Source organism: Catharus ustulatus, chromosome 11 (assembly GCF_009819885.2).
Source record: "Catharus ustulatus isolate bCatUst1 chromosome 11, bCatUst1.pri.v2, whole genome shotgun sequence".
Lineage (NCBI taxonomy): Eukaryota > Metazoa > Chordata > Aves > Passeriformes > Turdidae > Catharus > Catharus ustulatus.
Window position 1 is genome coordinate 9,159,141 of NC_046231.1, and position 21,215 is coordinate 9,180,355.

Genomic DNA, 21,215 nt, shown 5'->3' on the forward strand with positions numbered 1-21,215 from the left:
CTTCTAAAGAATGTGCCAATTGATATAATTATTTGTATTAAGAGTGTCAGTGGAGTTAATAAAGAGCAGTGCCCTGAGAACTGCAGTGTCTGTATGGCTTGGCTCTCTGTGCACTTTGGGGACCTCTTTTCTGATTGCCTTGTTCTTTCAAAGTTCCCTGATGGGACAGGGCAACAATTAACTCCCATAAAGCATGAGCCCAGGAGCAGCTGGGCCCACTAATGATGGGCAGTATGGATTTGTGCTGTGCCTTTCATTAATTTCTCCCCAGGGATACTCCCTTGGTATCATCCCAGCATGTCTCTCAGCATTCAGTGCCCTCAGACAACATGGTATAGCTCCTTGTGGCTTGCAGTGCTTGTGGGCATTCAGTACTTGCTGAAAACACTGCTCTGGGGCAAATCATGTGCCCTGTGGATGTAACCAGTCTGCTCCAGCTAGTCCAGAGGAGCAGAGGCAGAAAAGGGGCTGTGTTTCTTGGTCAGTTCCCCACTGTTTACCCCATAAAGACAGATCTGACTCTCAGGTCTTCCTGTAAGCTGGTTCACCAAATTACAGTTGAAAAATAATTTCTGTTTTCAGGAGTTTAAATATTGGGGTTTTGCCCATTTTTCTTGTTGCTTCTGGTTTTGAAAGCTAGATTAATGGTCAACCATGTAGAAACTAAATTAGTGATTCAGTACATGTGACTGGCATCGAGGCCAGAGAGTGAACTTGGTCATTGGAGTGCTCAGCTTGTCCTTTATCACATACTTCTCACCTGAATCCAGTACTTTCACTGGGAAGGTAACTGTAAGAAAGTTAAAATGCCAACACATGGAATACCAGTGAAGAGTAGAACAGGAGATGGCTGAGATGCAGAAGGCAGAGTAGCTTGTGATATAAGGTGTAAGTGGTGGTTTGGATTGTGCATATTAATTCCAGGATGTGCGCTTCCAAGGAAAAGCAAGAAAGCAGCTGTAGGACAAGGTAAGAGATTTCCTCTGTCAGAGGAATTTTTCTCTTAGCCTTATCTATAAAGAGAGTCATGGTGGTGGCCACCACAAGCTGCCAGGCTTTTGTGACTGTTCCCCTAACTTGGTGATGGAGGGAGAGAAGCTTGTGTTGTTCATAGCACTGCAGTATTGGAAGAACTGAACACAGGAGGTTTGAGTTTTTTGCCTGCTGTGACTCTGTTAAACACAACTGTTGGAAAATTTAATCAGTTTTGTTGACACCTGTATACAGCTTCCAGTTATTAATATTTGATTTATTTAAGTGTGAGTGCAGTAGGGAAGTATTAGATTCCCCATTTCAGCTAAGGGCTTGGTGTTAATAAATTGCCCTCTTCTGGTGGTGCCTCAGAGCTTTAATGAAAGATGCAGTTGTACTTGGTAACTAGAAACAATACATTCTTAAAAGATAACTAGCTATTACTATAATGGTCACTGCAGGAAACAAATGAAATTAATTTAGTTACTCTGTGTCTGGAATTACATTATTATTCAAGTTGATGATGTGCTTCTGGTACTACAGAAATACAGAAATTTGTAGCACTGTATGAAGACATTTTTATTTCAGCTCTCATTACAGGCAAGGTAAACATAACTTACTGACAATGAAAAACATGTAATATGGCAAATTATATATGGGTTAACTGTCTGTCAGTCACTCTTCTGAGCAACTGAGTGTACTACTTATTTTCTGGGGTTATGGGGGGAGAGTACATTTTTAGTTTATGTGACTTCTATAAGCAGTAAAAGAAGCAGTTTTTCTAGCTCTAGTACTGGCACAATTACTGTCAACTTTTGCAAGCGTGGTACTGAATACAGACTGCAGCCTGAAACTCCCTGCCTGGTGCCAAGGGGCTGACTAGAAAGTGTTGGCTAAAAACCTCCTGTTTAAATTTTTGTGAAGTGTGTACTCAGAGCTACAGCTGCGTTCATAGTTGAAGACTGAACCATTTCTGTGTTATGCTGGCGTTAGAATAGAGTGTGACTTTCAATGTGAATTGAAGGCACTTGGATTTAGGTTTGCTTCCCTGCTTTTAGCAAATCAAGTGCAATATTGACCTTTTGGCGTAAGAAGCTAATGTGGAACTAAATGCTAAAGAGTGTTGTGAATGCAGATTTTCTTTAATTACATGCTGCTCTAAAATTGCCCCTGAAGGAAATTGGAAATTAGGAGCTTAAAAAGCATTTTTGTCTAGAATAGTTGATATTTCATTTGTATGTGGGTTTTTTCCTGACTTTTTGGGTTTTTTTTCTTTTTTAGTCTTCATGAAGAAATCATTGACTTTTATAAGTATATGTCTCCCAGACCTGAAGAAGAGAGAATGCGAATGGAAGTGGTGACCAGAATAGAAAATGTTATCAAAGAGCTCTGGCCTAATGCAGATGTGAGTAGGACACTGTTTTATTTGTTAATATGTTAAAGCAACATTTTGTGCCTGTTTGCTATATGGAATATTGCAAATGCTGTTTATTTTTCTATGTTAGACATGAAAAGACTTCTGGTAAAAGGAGAGAGGTGATCTTTCTTTCTCAAATAATGCAGGGCAACATTTTCTATCACACATAGGACCAAAGACAAGTTAGTCCTGCTGTAGTCAAAGAGAAGGCAAAGGTGTGGCAATGTTCAGTGTCATGAATATTTATTTGATAAGATGAATGGGAACATATCAAACATGCATGCATGTATTGTGATTAAAAAAATCTTCTGAAACTCCTGTCATTAGTAGGAGAGCTTTTTGTCCAAAGACCTGTGATCCTGGATAAATCTGTTAAGGTGATGTACTGGCAATGTCACATTATGTAGACCATGGTATTTTTAATGGGCAGTTATACTAAACTGGTATATGTTACAAATTTTTAAAAACTCAGGATTCTGTGTTTAGGAAGAAACAAATCTGTAGTCCTGTATACTGAGCTTAAAATCTGTAATGCCTCTTTCCAATGAGGGTTTTTGCTAGTACAGACTCATTCAAAACGAGAGTTTCTCCTATGCAGAGTTGTAGGTTTTTTGATAAAGGTTAGATTAAAGAGAAGACAGAGTGGTTGTGTTTATAAGTCAGTATAGTTTTTATGGGGACACAGTTGGGTTTCTGGCGTAATTGAATCTAGTTTAATTGTATTCTTCTGCTAATACTGTGTTCATTTCCAGAATGTAAATTTCTAGCTGTAGTCATCTATTTGTAGATAACAGTAGCTGAAAATAAGGGCTTGTTAGCCAGAATAGCAAACCAGATTCAGACAGCAGAATCTCTAGTATAAGGAATGCTCTTTGATCCTGCCACAGTAAAAGACAGTGTTTTGACATGAGTGACTTAAATCCACTGTTCATTTCAAATCTTGTTAACCTGTTTTTTGGAGTGACTTTTTAGAAATTGGCAGAATACGACAGAATGTGAATTCTGTATAAGCTCTGTATGTGGTGTGTGGGTTAGTGTGTAAAATATACTCACATTTTCAAAGTGGTTGTTGTTATGGGTGATGTATCAGTGGGCATGGTGTGGAAGGAGCACTCTTCACTCTGATTGCTGCCTGTTCACAGCTGGAGGGAGGTGGTTGAGTCATTACTCCAGGTGTCTGGGAATTTTCTCTTTGAGCAAATGCAGTAACCTTTCCATGGGAACTGTGTGAGAGAGCAGCATGTGTCACAGGTGTTGCACAGCTCTCCTCTAACCCAGTGGAATAGTCAGGTGGACCCTAATCAAGAGCAGGGGTAGCGATCTGACAGGCAATAGTGTTGGGAGCAGTGTGGGTATGAAACAGTGTGTGCTGTGATACACCCTGCCAGTGCCTTGGAGGAGAGAATTTCAACAAAACCACTGATTGCTTCAGCCCAGAGATGTTACTGTTTCCTAGGCAAGTTTGTGTGCTGCAAACTTAGCTGTCTAATGGGGTGAATGGATTTATTACCAGGGGATCTCTCTTTGTTACCACTACCACTTTGAATGGGGCACAAGAACATTCTGCTTCCAGAGATACTCTGTAGGACAGGCTTGATCTGTAAAAGTATTTTGTATTTTAAAAAAACCCTTTTACATACAGACATATATAACATATTTTTTTATATATGCAATTTTGCATCCTTGAGAAAGCAGTCTTTCTCTAAGCTGCTGAAAGTTTTTTGTAGCCACCAGGTATTTAAGGAGGGGAAGCAAATTACAAGCCCTGCACAAGCCACATCTGATCACTGGGCTTAGCTGTAATGCGACTGTGAGGAAGCACACACTGTGTAGTTGAAAAACTGAAGTTCACTTTTCAATTAGTGCCAGTTACAACTGCCAGGACTGTCTTTCTCTGCTGTGCTAGAAAATGTCAGAGAAAGAGAGCGTGCCAGTTCCTTTTTCCCAAGTCAGTAACTGTTCTTCAAAGCCCGACTGCATTTTGTCTGCAGTTGTTACGTAGAGGAAGAATTCTCCTTTTGTATGTCCTTCCGTTTTCTGGAGGCTAAAAGGAAACTGAATGGTGACAACAGCATTACTGTGATGTTATTTTTCTGAAACTTGCTTTGCCAGATCAGCTTGGGAACTGAACTGCTGAACTCAACTGTGTTCAGCTTGGACAGTCTCTTGTTGTAATTTTTCAGTCCTTTGAGTTAATCACTAACCTTTTGAAAATCTGTGTTGGTATAGCTACTTCTAAGATTCAAGTTTTGAGTACATGCTCTGAGAAGGTGGAGTGTTATCTGGTCCAATGTCCTCAGCTCTAACTGTAGTGTAAAGTGATGAGTTAATGTTTAAGCTGTTCATTTTGAGTCATTGATGCTGCCAAACCAGCTAAAATAAACTTGGAAGTTAAACATACATATTTAGCTTGTAGTTTCTCACTAAACACATAGGTATGACATTAAAAATATGTAAATACATAAAAATCAGATACCAAGGAGAGGAAAATAAGGCTTCATGAATTTAAATGTACAGAGAATGTACATGTGGAATGTGCCTGAGCATGTCCTTTTTTTTTTTTTTCTCCCCTGTTCCACTTAGGAAAAGGCTGAAAAAGCAGATGGAGGGGAGTAAAACTAGGTATCCTAAACTGTTACTTTATTTATAGAAGTTTGCAATTGTGTCATTTGCTGTCTTACTCAAGGGAATGTGCTTAGAAGGAAACATTCCTAGTAAGTGAGAACTGTTCTTGGCATCAGCGGGACTCTGACCATAAGAAACACTTTAATTACTCTGAAAGCAAACAACCCAAAACATTTAAATGAAAACTTTTCAAGACAAAGATTTTTGACCAGTTCAGTAGGAAAATGTGGCTACTAAATAAATAAGTACTTACACAGTCAAATTTAGGATACGTTTGTAATAATATCCTCAGCTTCATGTCCATGTGACCGCATAGATCTGAAAAGAGGGAATGTTGCATACTTCACACACTTCAGTTATGAAAATACTGTGATTGGGAATGAAAGTTGAGAGATGAACTATTTAGTTTGACAAACTTCAGAAAATTCTACTGAAAGATGTAGAAGAAAGAGAAATTTAATTAGCTGTGGATGGATTTTTTTGTTGTTGTTGTTTTGACAGAGGGATTTTGGTACCAGAAATTTATAAAGCTTTTATAAGTTTCCAAGTTCTGTTTTGCTCAGTGAGCATGTGTTTGGACAAATAATGTAATTAAAGCTCCTTCAGGAACTGTGGAATTTAATATGAATAAGTTCACAGAAATGTGGGATAAACAGTAACAATAACATAGAGGAGTCATTGCAGTACTGAGAAAACTGAAGTTATCTTATGAGTGCAAATACAGATCTCTGTCCACAAACTGTAAAAACATGATCAGCAGCATTGGCACACCACAAAAACTAGTGCTCATGTCTTAAGCCATGATAGCGTTCTGTGTTTGGGATGCTTTAAATACATGCATGGCTACAGAGCTTCAACAGTTTAAATTCCAAATTGGTAATGAATCAAAATCCTTTAAAATTGGTGTTCTGATTTCCCCACCCTTCCTCTTTTATCTTTCCAATTTTTGTGAGAGAGTGGTTGAAGTGTGGGTGTGGGTTTGTTTTTTAATAGTTCAGTGTTTCTCATACTCCAGATTATTGTACAAGAGCAGATGTTGTCTCATTCCTTTTGGTAAAGGTCATATATGTTGTATCAGTAAGTTTATGAATACTTTCAGGGTTGTTTAATCAGTAAAGGCTCTCTTTGCTGTTCAGCTTAACACACTATTTTGTTTGATAATGTGAAAGCACATTTAGTTTTTTCCAAACCCATCAGTGGCTGTTTTATTGTGCAAAAGCACTTTTCTGGTGTTTTTGGTGTCCAAATGAACCCTGGTTTGACTGAACCCAGTTTCATAGAGTGTACTTTTATTACTATCCTGGATTAAAAATAGTGATATTATTATTACATTCTTAGCTTTGTGATGCCTTTATGCTTTTGTACAACATTGATGCTCGTACTGTGGCACTTCTCAGTCTTTGCCAGTTTGAGAAGCTATGAGCTTTCAATATTAAATTGAACATGTACTTTTTATTGGGCATGCGGTGAGAGGCTAAGAGAAGTGATAAAACATAATCAGGAAGAAGCACTCAAACTGCTTCTTAGTCTACTAAAGTATTAAGACACTTGCAAAACATCATCTTTTCCTGTCTCCCCCTTTACATATCCTGAAGGGAATAAACATAAAAAGTGGGTCACTTGACATACAAATAGGTGGCAATCAAGCTGCTGTATGAGACTCATTAAAGCAGAATACTCAAGTCTGTATAAGATGGCTCTAGGAAGCACATCAGAAGAATGGCTGAAAATTAGCCCAAATGTGTAGATATTTTTTACTTTGAAGTCTCCCCAACCGCCCTTTGAGACCCAGCACATGAGTCCGACCTCCCTGCAAGGCAATGAGAGCGTGGTTTTGGACAGCTTACAGGGGAAACCTGATGATTTACACCTCCAGTGCTAGTAAAAATCCAGCTAATAAAGTAATTCTGTGGGATGTGAAGTTTTATGAAACTTTTGTTTGTTGTTTAAGCAGAAATAAACAAAGTTGTGCTCCTTCCTTTGTAATGCAGAAAAAAATGGGTCATGATAGAATTGATTTTTATTTTAAAGTATGCAAAGCAATGGAAATGTGTTAAACTTCAAAAATACTTAAATACTGAGAGGTATACTTTGAGATGTGAAAACAAAAAGCATATTAAACTGATACTGTTTTTCTTAAATGTTCTGTTGTTGTTAAGCATTCCAAATTCTTGGGTTCTGGGTTTTTGACAGATTTGGTCCTGGGAACAAGTTTTACATTGCTAAGCAGTTTTTTATTAGAAAAGTCAAAGTTATTAATGTTTTATGAGTAAAACCATGAGGATCAGCTGTTTGTAATACATTGAAGATGAGTATGCTTTAACAGAAGTGTTGAGTGCCTGTTAGCAATACCAAAATCTACCAATGGAGGGTAGCAATAGCCAGCCTTTACAAGCAGCTTAATAGAATTCTTTGTCTTCTGAAGCCTGAAAAAATTCTTATTTCTTCCTGTATGTTTTCTTATATATCCTTTTCTTTTGTTTCAGGTGCAGATATTTGGAAGTTTTAAAACTGGTTTATATTTACCTACAAGGTTAGTATTTTTTCAGTGTAAATTCCATACAAAAAAAAAGTAACTTGTTGAACCTATAACCCTGGGGTTATTTATCTGCTCTCCCAGGATCTGTTGCTTGTGTCAATACTTGTTATGCCAGGAAAGTGTTAAGCTATTAGTTCTCTTCAAAGTGTACAGAAATACAAAAAATAAGACTGTTGACTGTAACACATCTGTATAGATCTTGCATGTATCAGTAGAAGGGTCTGAATTACCATGTGGTCAAAAAAGGCTTATGCTGGGATTTGGCTTCATTATACCAAAAGATGATGTTGGCCCTAAAAGAAAAGCTAAATTTTATCTCCACAGACAACTAAATTGAAACCTTTAACATCACACTGCTAATGTTAGCGCTGAAGAGAAAATGTTACATGCAGAATTGGTTTTCTTTCTTTCAGTCTTCTTTTGTGAAATCTGTACAATAGTAAACATCTACCTTTTCCAAATTTATTGCTAGTTTTCATAAAGAGTCTTTAATCAGTGACACTGGTATCTTCTGTGTAGAATTTGTGAGTATTTATGACAACTAAACAGAAATGGAGTGAAAGGCTTAAATGGCTGCAGGGGATAAACACATTTAAATAGCATAAATCTGAGGATAACTTTTGAACTGAGTTCCATACTTTGGAAACAGGAGGACATTAGTACTGACTGCAGGTGAGGGATATCTTCATCATTGTTTCATCTCTATTTGTAAAAGAAAGAACCTGACAGATGCTTTAGTCCCTGCTTTTGTTTCAGGAGTAGTAAGGGAGTTTACTTTCTCAGTTTTTGTTTGTAAAGCCAGAAGTGAGGTGTACAAATACTCATTGTTTTCACATTTGGTCTCATTCCTGGCCTTTTGAAAATTTATTTTAAGTAGGCTTAATGAAATTTGGTTTGATGCTGGTAATGCTAGAGAGATACTACTGGCCAGTTGATGGATACTTTACTATATTTGCTTGATTGTTTTCAGATGTAACAAAAATGTTTTTCTGTTGTCATATACTGCCTTTCTTGAGTATTTGTTTCACCTTTCTTGAGGTTAGGTTTTGAGGGAGAAAAAATGCAGGTATTTCAAATACAGTACAGAAAACCACAGAAAACCTTCCTGTGGCAGTGCTTGCCAAACTTTCAAAATAGTCATCATTTGTGTGTTGGTCATTAATTCACTGTTGCCTTCTATCAAAGCTTCCCTTTGCCGTAGGCTTTCCCTACCTCTCAGTCATAGTTTGTTTAGATTTCAGGCTCTGGGATTCTGAAAGGCCTGAAGTGTGTTTTTAATGCTGTGCCTCTTTGCTGGGATTTGCTCTGTATCCATTAACTTAAGCTGCTGTTGGAGATTTGGGCACACAGCTGCTTTACTGCTGGATCTCTGTGTCCCTTTGCAGGGCACTGTCTGTGCTCAAGGTGGCAACAGAGCTGCTTTTTCTCTTTTGGTGTGCATCAGAAAAATGTCTTGTTTTTACCTGTCAGAAGTGGGTTTAACACTAACTTAGTTTATAAGAGACATGTCCAGCAGTGTTTCCTGCTCTCCAGGCCAGTTTTGAACGCATTTCCGAAAGTGGCCGGGGGCTGCCTGTCCTTGTCAGGTCTGTGGCTGAGCTGCTGCCTGGCAGGAGAAAGCTCATCTAATGCAGATGTACTTTCTTTGGGACTGTCAAAGTTGTGCTGTTCGTCAGTCAGCAGATATGTAGAATCTGTTGCAGGGGGAAGTATTTCTAAACTTTTCTGTGCTTTCTGTTACACAGTTTTCCATATCACTGAAGCATCCTGATGGCATAACTGTAGTGTTACACACTCACCTCCTTTATGGTTCCTGGCCAAGCAGGGAAATCAAAGACTTGGGGAGCAAAGAAGGAGAAGCTCAGCCTCTCACAGTAGCCCTCACTGGCTTGAGATGTGACACCAGCCAGCTTTTGGATTTGAGTTCAGGGATTGAATTAGGGTGATCGAATTCCCTGTTGTAGTGAAATAACTCTGTGTGTGCATAGGGAGGAAGTGTGGTGGGATGGATACACCCCTTCAAGGAACTGAGTTAGTGCGTGAAGTTAATTAGGTCTTATTGGTCTTATTGATCTTATTTAATATCTTATTGCTCCCTGAAGTCCAAGTTGCTGTGTTTTCTTCTCCCTTTCCTTGCTCTCTGTTCTTGGCACTACAGGCCAGTGACTTCCCCTGAGCCCTCTGGTGCTCTGATCATCCAGAAAACCAACTCAGAGATCCAAAGAGGCAGGGAATTCCCCCAGAACATTCTGTGGGCTCTTTAAAGGGGGAATGAGGAGGGTTTCTGCTAGACCCATTCATAGGTTGAACTGACTTGCAGTGGATTAGGCAGACAGCAGACCTGGAGCAAAGGAGGAGACAGGGCCATGCATCTGGGGATAGAGGATGGGAAACAGGACTTTTCCTTGTGGTGTCAGGCTGTTACATCAACGTTCCTGATGAATACAGCCCAAAGGTGGTGATTCACAGCAAGTTAATTTCTTGCTCTGAATCACTCCAGAGGAGCAGATCCCTTTCTGCTTGCATTGTGGCCTGGGGAGACTAATCTTAGGCTTTACAGCCTAATTGATTTATGGTTATCTGTTCCCTCATCTAGGTAACCTGAAATGATCTGTATTTCCCTAAGTGTAAGAGTTCATCTCCAACCATTTCCTCAGAAAAATCAGAATTAATTATTTGGTTAAGCTATGTTCTGTCAGCTTTATTCAAGTTATATATAGATGTCAATTGTTTGTATTTTAAGTGTATTGGTCTTTTAATTTGTATATAAAAAATATATTTTTTTCCATTTCAGTGATATTGATTTAGTTGTGTTTGGAAAGTGGGAGACATTACCTCTTTGGACTCTGGAAGAAGCTCTTAGAAAGCACAATGTAGCAGATGAAAACTCAGTAAAGGTTCTAGATAAAGCAACTGTAAGTTTGGGGGAAGAGGGTATTTCTTTGTTCTAAGCTAAAATTCTAATCAAAGAAAGATTGGTTAAAAGAATGACTTTTCATAAGCAGAACCTATTTTGTATATTAAATTTGAAATAGAACATATAGAACTTTTTTATTTTGTATGATTTTTATTACCAACAAAATAATTGATAGTACAATAAGAAAAACATTTTTTCTATTGTGGAAATTGTCTGATATTTCATATGCACAACATGTTGCTTTTAAGAGAGATTGGACTAGTCAGTGTTGTGCATTGATGTGTTTAGACTAGTGCATTTCTGGACTGAGTCTTTACATAAGTAAATAATTTCTTTTTTCTTTTTGCAAGTAAGCACGTACAATCAGTTTTCGCAAAGAAGTACTAAGTACAGTCTTGCGTAGTGGTATGTCTTCCAAAAATAGATTAATTCCTTTATAATTTCCTACCTTTTGCTAATTGTAAGAGTATGTAAGAATATTGGGGCATCTAAGTCATAGCTATTTTTAGTAGAGAGAGGTAATTTGACAGTTACTCAGGTGGAGATACACCAGAGTACTCTCCATGTCTTGTACTTCTTGATTGAAGTTCATTTGGGTGAGGAAATGAAGACCCCAGTGACATGAGTTGTGTCATTTCTGATGTCTCCAAGATCATTTCTCTGTGTTTCCAGTGTTCATCTCCCTCTGGTGTCTGTGGTCCCCACCAGCGCTGAGCTGCTGCAACAGCAACTCACCCAAACCAATCCAAAATAAACCACCTGGGAGGTGAAGCATTAAGTTCTGTTCAGCAGGACAGTAAATTGAAAATAGCACTTATGAGTTAGAAAAGCAAAGTTTAGGTAAACAGATTGGCAAGGCGAGTGAGTTCAATAAACAGGAGTCCTAATTTCACTGCCTACCTCCTCTCTATCAATTCATGAAAAATTTCAGGTTTACTGATGCATGTAAGTTATAAATGAAACCAAGTGTGTCTTGGAAATCTGTGTTGACTTACTGTATCTTTCTTTTGCAGGTACCTATTATTAAACTGACAGATTCCTTCACTGAAGTAAAAGTCGATATAAGCTTTAATGTACAGAATGGGGTTAAAGCAGCCCAGCTCATCAAAGATTTTATCAAGGTTAGGCAACACTCTCATGGGACTACAACTGAGTATTTGATAACTTAATTTTATTTTCTGATTTAATTTGACTACATCATTACTAGAGATGCACTTTTACTTTCTTGTTTTTTGTTGTCTGATAATGGTGAGGGATGTTCTTAAGTTTTAGATATATTGTCTTAAAAGGCATGAAGATACTAAAATACAAGAACAAAATGTGAAGTAGTTTTAATGGTACAATAATTAAGGAAAATGCACTAATCCCTATTTTAAGTGTTCTGCTCTTTTAGCTGCAGTTCATTGAACTATGCACTTCAGAATTTCAAGATGGGAGATTGTCTTCTCATGAAAGCCTGAAGGCATTTTTGTGTATGAAAGCGTAGAAAACAAGTTGCCTGGGTTATGTGTGACCCTTTGGCCTTGGGTCGGGGGGTGAGAGGGGTCTGTGCCCCTGGGGATGGAGCAGGAGCTCTGTGTGGCAGCAGGGGCAAGTTAATTAGGTGCAGGGGGCAAGGCTGCAGCCCAAAGAGCAGAGCAGTCTGGTGCCAGTAGCTGGGGTCAGCTCCCAGACTGGCCAGTGCCTGGCTGAGCAGTGGCCAGTGAGGATGTGGAGGCTGTGGGTCAGGATTAGGGTCAGGATCAGCAGCAGTGGCTCGGGCCGACGCTGCAGGAACAGCTGAGATGGGGAGCAGCTCTCCAGCTGAGTGGAGGCACTCCCAGCAAGGCTTCCCACATGGTGCTTTCCCACAGGGCTGTTTTCCCTGCAGGCTGAGCCAAGGCTGTGCAGCTGTGCCACAGCTGGCCTTGAGCATGGGCAGCTGGGAAGAGGTGGCACGGGCGGCTGTGCTGCTGTGCAGGGTCCTTTGTTTGACTTGGAGAAAACCTGGTGTGTTCTTGCCAAGTGACTTCACTGGTGTTCTTGAGGCACTCTCTGTAAACACTTGCAGGGCGTTCTCTTGGGCCTTATTTTGTCCCACATAACAATACCTAACTGGGATGTCATATTTGCATTAGGCTTGGAAACGGCTCTTTCTCTTCATCCAGGTTATTTAGGAAGTCTGAGGCAGTTGGAGCCTTTATTAAGAGTATGCAGTTTTCTGAGAAAAATCCCATCTTTAAATGTTGGTATATACTCATATTCAACACTTCAGCTTCTGACTGAAAGTTCTTAACAGTTCAAGATCTTCAGTTAGTTAGGGATCTTCAGTTAAATAGGGCTCACAATTCTCACTGTAAGGCTCATGCAGAGAAATTCTCAGCAAAATTCTTCTTTCCTTTTAATCTTTTTGCAGTCACGGACATCGTGACCTATATTTCATCTGTGACACTGAGGAACTTTTTGACTCTGTTTTGATAAAAGCAGTGATATTATAGAGCCTCTTTTGCCCCTCCCTTGTGGGGGGTGTACAGAGTGCAGGCATTGCCCAGCCTCCACTACTGTCCCAAAGGTCTGTGTTCTTCACACCTCTTAGGGGAATCCATGCAGATAAACCCATTAAAGGATCAATTACCCAAATGTATTTCGCTTGTTTGAAAATGTTACCTAGGTGTAGTAATTCTGAAGGGCTTTCTTTAACTCTGGGTATCCAAAGTACTTCCAGGACAGAAATCTCAGTGCACTTTGACAGACATGGGTATCTCCACAGTTCTTCCTTTGCTGTACTTTTCACTTGTGTGAGAAAAGCAAGTGTGTGTACATATACATATATTTTTGGCCCAAATACTTCCGATTTTATGGTGTAATAACTTTTTTCTGTTGTTGGTATCTGCCACCAGAGTCAAACAGGTAAAATACCTGTGTTGGTCACAGGCAGGGCATTGGCTTTTCCACTGTTACTAAAAATTATAGATTAGATTTATAGTTAGCTTTAAGATAAAACATAATAAAACAGATAGTTTCAGTATGCTCTCTTAGTATCCACTGTATGCTTGCATCACTCACAGTATTGTAACAGCTTTGTTTTTCTCTTTCAGAAATATCCTGTGTTACCATTTCTAGTTTTAGTATTGAAACAGTTCCTGTTGCAGAGGGACCTTAATGAAGTATTTACAGGTGGAATTGGTTCTTACAGTCTCTTTTTAATGGCTGTCAGTTTCCTTCAGGTAAGTTCAATGGAATCTATCAATGCCATTGGTCCATAAGGGCATCACCTTAAGAAAGAATTTGATCAACCCTTAAATTTAATCATTTAAGCTATCAATTTTTTGGGATTTCACCCCCTTTTCATTTAAAATTAGGTATGTCCCACCTGTCTTCTTTCTCTGATACTTTTGGTAAAAAAGATGTTTGGAACATCTGTTGGTATACCAATGCCAGGCAGGGATACATATGATTTTAATACACATGATATGACATGTGTCATTCATGTTAAACAACTTGAATATTGTATAACTTGCTTGGAACAATTGTTCCATAAGGTTGGTGTTAACTGCAGGTGTCCTTTATGACACTTGGTCTCCAGGTCACACACCCTGTGTGTGCTTTCACGAATGCAGTGTAATCTTGCTTTTCTGGATTTCTAAGCTGATACCAGACAGACATGTTTTACAACTTTCTCTTAAATCTAATAGAACAAAATGCATGAGCTACATATATATTGTTGTGCCTGGGGGAGGGAAATACTGAAATATGAAATAGTTGATTTCTGGATGTATCAGCCCTGTTCTTTTTCCTGAACTAAATTTTATGTATAACTGTGCTTGCAAGTGTATGTTCATACTTTTCCAGACTGCAATTACTCTAAAACCTGAACCTGGAAGTAGAACTTGGTGTTTGCTGTTGCCTTTTCAGTTCCCTGCTGAGCACAAAAGAAATAAGGGCAACACACATATAGTTTAAAACCAAAATTTCACCAAATCCATTTTTTTCTTATGCTGAGTAACAGCACTTCCATTTGCTCATTTGAAAATACAATTTTTTTTAAAAAGTCAGGTTTTCATACCTGTTACAAGTCTGAGCTGGTTTTGTTCACAGTCTCTCAGGCTTCTTACTTAACAGCAGAGGGGATCCTGTATTGTAGCTGTCCACATGAGAAGTCTGTATTTGTATTGCAGACCCAGGTTTGTGAGGTGCAAATATCTCCTTTTTCAAAAGAACCCTGCCATTAGTGCTGGAAATTCACTTATTGGACTAAAAGTTCAAATCAAAAAGATTAGTACTTGATAGCTTTTTTTTAAAGAGGCAATTATTTTATAAAAATTGTCATAGCATCTTATTTTGAAGATGCCAAATTACTTTATCAAGCAAAAATACTATATTTAGACATACCTGTTTTATTATTATTTATTACTGTATTTAGACATGTTTTCTGTGAAAAGGAGAAAAATTTTAAGTCTTAAAAGGATGAATTTTTTTTCTCTCTTCTTAATAGCTGCATCCCAGGGAAGATGCCTGTATGCCCAATGCCAACTATGGTGTTCTTTTAATAGAGTTTTTTGAATTGTATGGACGTCACTTCAATTATCTGAAGACTGGAATCCGAATAAAGGATGGTGGCTCTTATGTTGCCAAGGATGAAGTGCAGAAAAGCATGTTGGATGGCTACAGACCATCAATGCTCTACATCGAGGATCCATTACAGCCAGGTATCCTCAGAAACCAAAATGGAATAACAGTACTGTTAAATGTTTCATAGATGCACTAAAGGATTTTTTTTTTCTTCATGCCTTGTACTGTTACCCAGAGAATTGCTGGTTTGGACTTCTTTACATCTAAATATCTGTAAATCTTTTAAGCTCTTTCAAATATTTATGCTTTATGCTAATCCTGTTCTGTAAGAGGTGTCTGCAGTTAGTTGGGACTTAAGGGCAATATTTAAAACAGATTACTGTCTCCTGCCTGAAAGGTGATAACCACAGTTTCAATCTTACTCATTTATTTATATTCTTTTTTTAAGGTAATGATGTTGGGAGAAGTTCCTATGGTGCCATGCAAGTGAAGCAGGCTTTTGATTATGCCTATGTTGTTTTGAGCCATGCGGTTTCCCCCATAGCTAAATATTATCCTAACAACGAAACAGAAAGGTAAAGTCTCCAAGTCTAAATCTGAAACATTCATTGCTTATATTTTTCTCTGTCTAAAATTTAATTGTGGTGATGGTTTTGTTTTTTCCCTGGTTTGCAGTATATTAGGGAGAATAATTAGAGTAACACAAGAAGTGGCCACCTACAGAGACTGGATATCCAAGCAGTGGGGAATGCAAAGCAGAACAGAATCTTCATGTAATGGTGAGTTTTGACTCAGCAGGGCTGAGGGGGGAAACTTCCTGCACATTTTACTTGTATAGATTTTGTTGCTGTTTTCGCCTCACATAAGTCAATGTGTGCCTCTTAATAGCAATTTCATTTTTTTTGTTCAGTATTCCTGTCTCTTCATCCAGAAAAGACAGATTTGTACAAGAGTAAAATGTCCCCATCTTTTTTGTACCACAATAGATTTGGTCAGTAGAGAGGTGCCTAAAGAGTGCTACCTTCCAAAAAGAGACTTTGGAAAAACTTCCAATTTAATTACCACATTGTCAGTGTCACACTTCCTTTGTCCTTTAAATGTGGACAAGGTTTTAACAAGAATTGCTGGGCATGCTAGTTTAGATCTGAATCCTTAAATTCTGCATTTTTAATTTTCATTTTTAACATACCATATGTCTAAGGAAGCAATACTTAAGCTAGGATTCACTATATAAGTGGAATAAGTCTTCTAAGCAGAAAACTCCTGAAATATCAATCATGATCTTGTTTGATTTTGTTGAAACAAAAAATCTAGCCAGAGAACTTGGTGACAATGCCCTTTTGAATCACGTTTCATCCATTGCCATCTTCTGACTCCAGCAGCCAGTTGCCACTCTCTTTTGGTGCAGGTGTATCTGCTGTCTGGAAGTTTTCAAACCAGAATAATTTTAATACTCTGCAGTTAATTTTAGAATGTTCCCTATTGGAATTGTTCTCTTGTTAGTGGTTAATCAGAGGTGGTGTTGCAAGGACCCATTCTTTTGACTGGGCTGGATTTTGTGATTTGTTTTTAGATCTTGTGTCAGTGATTTGTCAGCTGAATGAGCGCTGTGCCGTTTGAGCTGTCAGCCTGCAGGTCCTGGTGGCCCTGCTGTCCCCAGGAATGGCTGGTGCTCAGTCCCAGGAGCTACCATAATCTCCCTTTTAGCTGCCTGCATGCATGGACATTATGCAAATCTCTACCTCCTAAGTGTCTTACTTGAGATAAAACAACAATCAAAAAAAGAAAAATAACCCTGTATTAGGAAAGTAGTGGTGACAGTAACAGTGGTTGTCTTGTTGATTTAGTTCAGATTTAATCTCCAATTCTTTTTTTTTTAAGACAGTGCTTAGTGAGATATGGAAGTTTTGTATCCTGAATTTTCAGTGTAGGAAATCCTACAAAGCAATGAGGCTTATTTGGAGTTCTGATCCTAGCAGCTCCAGCAGAAGAAAAATTGTAGTTGCTGAGTATCAGGGATATAGGAACAGAATTTTAATCTAAGTGTTTGAATGCTGTTGAAGCATGGCATGAAACAATCTACATCTGAACTTTGTAACTGCCTTCTTCCATGTCTTCTGTCCCTAACTTCCATTTCAAACCATGGGCAATGCTCAGTGCACTAATGGACCCTGTCGGGAAGCCACCACCCCTCTGGGAGATGCTGGCCTACAGTGGCACAACAGGGATGCATTCATATGTGTCTGCATGGAATTAGGGTGTGGATGTGTGCAGATATCTGTGCATGTCCTGTAATAACAAAATAACTCATGTTTTGTATCTTAGAGGCTATATTAAAAAAACCCAAAGCAACTTATTTTTGCATTTAAATGTGTGGTGATGCTTCTGTTTTGTTTTTACTAGGTAATGGAGTAACCTTGATAGTAGATACTCAGCAGCTGGACAAATGCAACAATAATCTTGCTGAAGAGAATGAAGCACTGGGAAAACCTAGAAATAAAACTTCAGAAACACTTAGTAAACATTCTTCAAATTCTTCATCAGGTCCTTTATCATCATCATCATCCACACTGTCCAGCTCTAGTGATGTAGTAAGTACTGGAGGTTTTCTGACTTCACTTTTAAAAAGTTCTTTTTTTTTTCTCTCTTCTGATTTGTATTGTCACAAAATACATTTTGGGAGCTCACAGTCCTAGTCAGTTAATTCATCCAGAATCCTAACTTGCATAAGATGTTAACTCTTATGCAATTTCTACACATACAAGTTTCAGTGTGTTTTTGACACAATACATGAAGAAAGTGAATATAGTAGATACAAAGTTCCACAGCCCTCTTTTTTCTGAGAAAATTGTATTTCAAAAGTAAAACAGGCTGGTAGTCCTAAGCCATGTGCTTTAAAATACAAACAGGCCAAAGCTTTGAAAAAAATCTGTTTGTAACTTCTGGTTAAAAATAAAAGGCAAATCTCAAAACCAGAATCAGACATCAATACATCTTTAAATCTATTTTACTCGATAAGAATTCTGGATTGAAAGAATTTTAATATCTAGTAAAGTAAAAAAGTTTTCAGTTTTGTCCACTCTTAACTTTATTTTTAAAGGAAAATTCACCTTTAGAAATACTCACGCTTAAGAAAAACTCACTAATCCTTTACATTTTCCTGAAGGATTCTGATGGAACACCTTGCAAAACCTCTAAACAGTTGAGTTGTCGTCAGTCTACCACAAACAGAGTGGGGTCACAAGAAGTGTCACTGGAAACCTCCCAGTCAAGTGGGAAAACACAAAATAGCCAAACAGCCAATACATCCAGCAACACGAACAAATCTCAGGTTTGTGAAATGTTTGAAAACAACAACTGTGTAGATTATTTGAATATTACACATATCCCCCATGGAAGGATAACTTGTTCTGGAAAGGAAAACACTGCATTTTTTACCTCCCTTTTGCCCCATTAAAAAGTTTCCAGCAATGATTGGATCTAAAGCCACCTGGTTCTCTGTTAAGATTGCACAGATGAATTTGCAACCATGGCTTTCCCAGCTTTAGAACAGATTAAATTGGTCTGACTTTATTCTGGGACACCAAATTTTCCAGAGGTATTCAGCTGTGTTGCACCCATTTCTTCCTTTACAAAAAGCACGTCGGTCCAGTTTTGATTGCACATCTTGAGATGAGGTGTGCGTACACACAGTGAAAGCAGTTAGCAAAAATGTGTGTTTAAAACTCTGACTGCTCCTTTAGCTGTTGATACTTGTTTATCTGTCTTCCACTAAGGAAGGTGAAGATTCTTTACTGCTACATGACATTCCCCCTCATTTTTCCCTACAGCCAAACATCCTTATGTTCAGATGCTATCAGAGCTTATGCATTTAGGAGATTTCCCACACTGAGGAATGCTTCTATGGCAACTCAGTATTTTGGAAATATTCTATGCCTCTATATACAATATATCCTGGAGATATGCAGTTTAAATTTTTACACTTTTTCAGAAATTAGACGTTTTATGTTTGAAACATAGTCCAGAACCTTCTGGAATACTTTTCCTGAAAATAATTCTGAAGACATTCCTCTTATTTGCTGATGATCTGTCTTTTAACAAGACAAATCACACACCTGGCCTTGGCTATGTCATGAGCATGTGTTTGTGTTATTGGGCAGAACCAATTCCAGGCTGGAATGTGTATGTCCATGATCTGACATACCCCAGCTCTGAAAAGATGTGGCATAAGATTAGTCCTGGATTTGAGAAATCTTCCTGTGTTGTCTTGGATTATGGACATTTCTGTAAAATATCTTTTTACTTTCCAAATTTCCAAGCGCTCAGCTCCTCTCTGGACCTGTTTGGGGCTAGAGATGAACATTTGTTTACAACCACCCAGGTGGGAGATTGGCAGTGCTGTGCTGCTGTCTCAGCAATGACCAGGTTTCTTCTGCCCATGGCAAGCTTTTCAAGTGTGTTGTATTCAGAAGTCACCACACTCATGGTCCAGAAGCAGGGATGTGTGACTGCCACGCTTCATTCCCATTCCAGGGATTGACCCCTGTTCTCTTTCCTCCACAGCATGGATCTGCACGGTTATTTCGCTCGTCCAACAAAGGCTTCCAAGGTCCAACAAACTCAAGCCATGGTACCTCAGTCACAAACAAACAGCACCAAGGCAGCAAATCACACCATCAGTTTTTCCACGGCAAAAAGAGGAAACACAAGAGGGATGCAGCCCTGTCAGACCTTTGTAGATAGTTGCCTACTTTATGACTGTTCTTCTGTGTGCAATGATCTCATGCTACAGGATAGTTTGATAGTGACTCCTTGGATCTCTTCTGGAGCTTCAGACTGTTCAGACATAGATTAGCAACTGCATTTTTTTTTCCCAGCTCGCCACGGAACGGAACATGAAGATTGATCACTGCAAAAAAAAAAAAAAAAGGAAAAAAAAAAGAAAAAAATGGAGAAAAAAAGGAAAAAATAATTTTTTAAAGAGGAAAAAGGCTGCTCATTTGATAAGTCATATGCTACAACAGGGTCATTTAGGATATAAAAGCTTGAATGTAAAATAAATGTATTTCCCATCAGCTCATGCTGACCTGTAGAGATAGTACTCAGTGTGTCTAGGGGGTGGTAACAAACAAATAAAACACAAAAAATAGGAAAAAAAAGGCAAAAAATTGTATTTTGAGGGAAACCCAGCCTTTAAAGGTGAAAGTAATTTGTGCATGATTTTTTAATTATTTTTGCATATACTTACCATTTTATTGTGTATATATAGATGACCATATAGGAAAACTGACATTTGTAATAGTGGATTTGTTAATACTTTTTACATAACATTACTGTTTAAATTGTAAACATAAATTTTTCTCAGGATTAGTTTGGAAAATATTCTGAATTGTCATCTTAACATCCATATAAAGAGACATTACTAGTTATATTGCTCAGAATTTCTTTTCTTGGCATTTGGGAGATCTCATAGAACTTTTGATCTGCAAAAGCTGTTCCTCTGAAAGAAAGGTTTATGGTGGCAAATGAAGATTTTCATTTGTATAAAGTGTACATGTACTTTGTGTAGACACTGAGCTTGTCATCTCTGAGAAGTAACCTTCACCTTGTTTTCTAGAGTGCCATCATTTCAGGCAATGGGGTTTTCTAGTTGCATCCTTCTCTTCCTCCCCTTAGTGGTCTCTCCTCTACCCTTCCTTCTTTTTTTAAAGAAACAACAAAAGGCCACTCGGGGTTGTATTTTTTTGTTTTGGTTTTTTTTTTGTTGTTTGATTGATGGTGGTGATTGTTTTCTTTTTTTTTTGGTTTTTTTTTTGTTTTGTTTTAAAGAAACAAAGCAACAAAACTCAGTTTGTTACAGACGTTTGCATTCCTGGGCTGCTTTAATCCCATGCCTCCTTGTTTGTGCCTTTCCTCCCCCTTCCAGGTCTGGGTTTTTTTGTCTTTTATATTTTTGCTAACTCCTGTAGGAGAGGATAACTGTTGAAGCTTTAAGTAAATTTTACAATTAAAGTATTTTTTTCTCACTCCCCTCTTAGGCATTTTTATATTTACACTTAATTATTAAAAACAAAACAATTTCAAATAATGAAATATACTTTATATTGCCTTAAAGACCCAAACCTGTAATATCTCATAATTATATTTCTTCATTGACCTAGTTCTCATTTCATTGAAACTCCACATGTGTGTGG

At 38.2% G+C, this 21,215-nt stretch overlaps 1 protein-coding gene across 1 annotated transcript in view; it reads left to right on the forward strand.

Annotated features, from left to right (window-relative positions):
- Window positions 1-19,973, forward strand: part of TENT4B (terminal nucleotidyltransferase 4B) — a 38,868-nt gene extending 18,895 nt beyond the window's left edge. Inside the window, exons 2-12 of the mRNA XM_033069934.2 lie at window positions 2,254-2,377; window positions 7,501-7,547; window positions 10,348-10,468; window positions 11,484-11,591; window positions 13,548-13,676; window positions 14,945-15,158; window positions 15,470-15,596; window positions 15,697-15,800; window positions 17,425-17,612; window positions 18,188-18,352; window positions 19,585-19,973. Of these exons, the coding sequence (XP_032925825.1) occupies window positions 2,254-2,377; window positions 7,501-7,547; window positions 10,348-10,468; window positions 11,484-11,591; window positions 13,548-13,676; window positions 14,945-15,158; window positions 15,470-15,596; window positions 15,697-15,800; window positions 17,425-17,612; window positions 18,188-18,352; window positions 19,585-19,764 (1,507 nt within the window). The 3' untranslated portion in view covers window positions 19,765-19,973. The remainder of the gene's footprint in view (window positions 1-2,253; window positions 2,378-7,500; window positions 7,548-10,347; window positions 10,469-11,483; window positions 11,592-13,547; window positions 13,677-14,944; window positions 15,159-15,469; window positions 15,597-15,696; window positions 15,801-17,424; window positions 17,613-18,187; window positions 18,353-19,584) is intronic.
- Window positions 19,974-21,215: the final 1,242 nt, after the last annotated feature.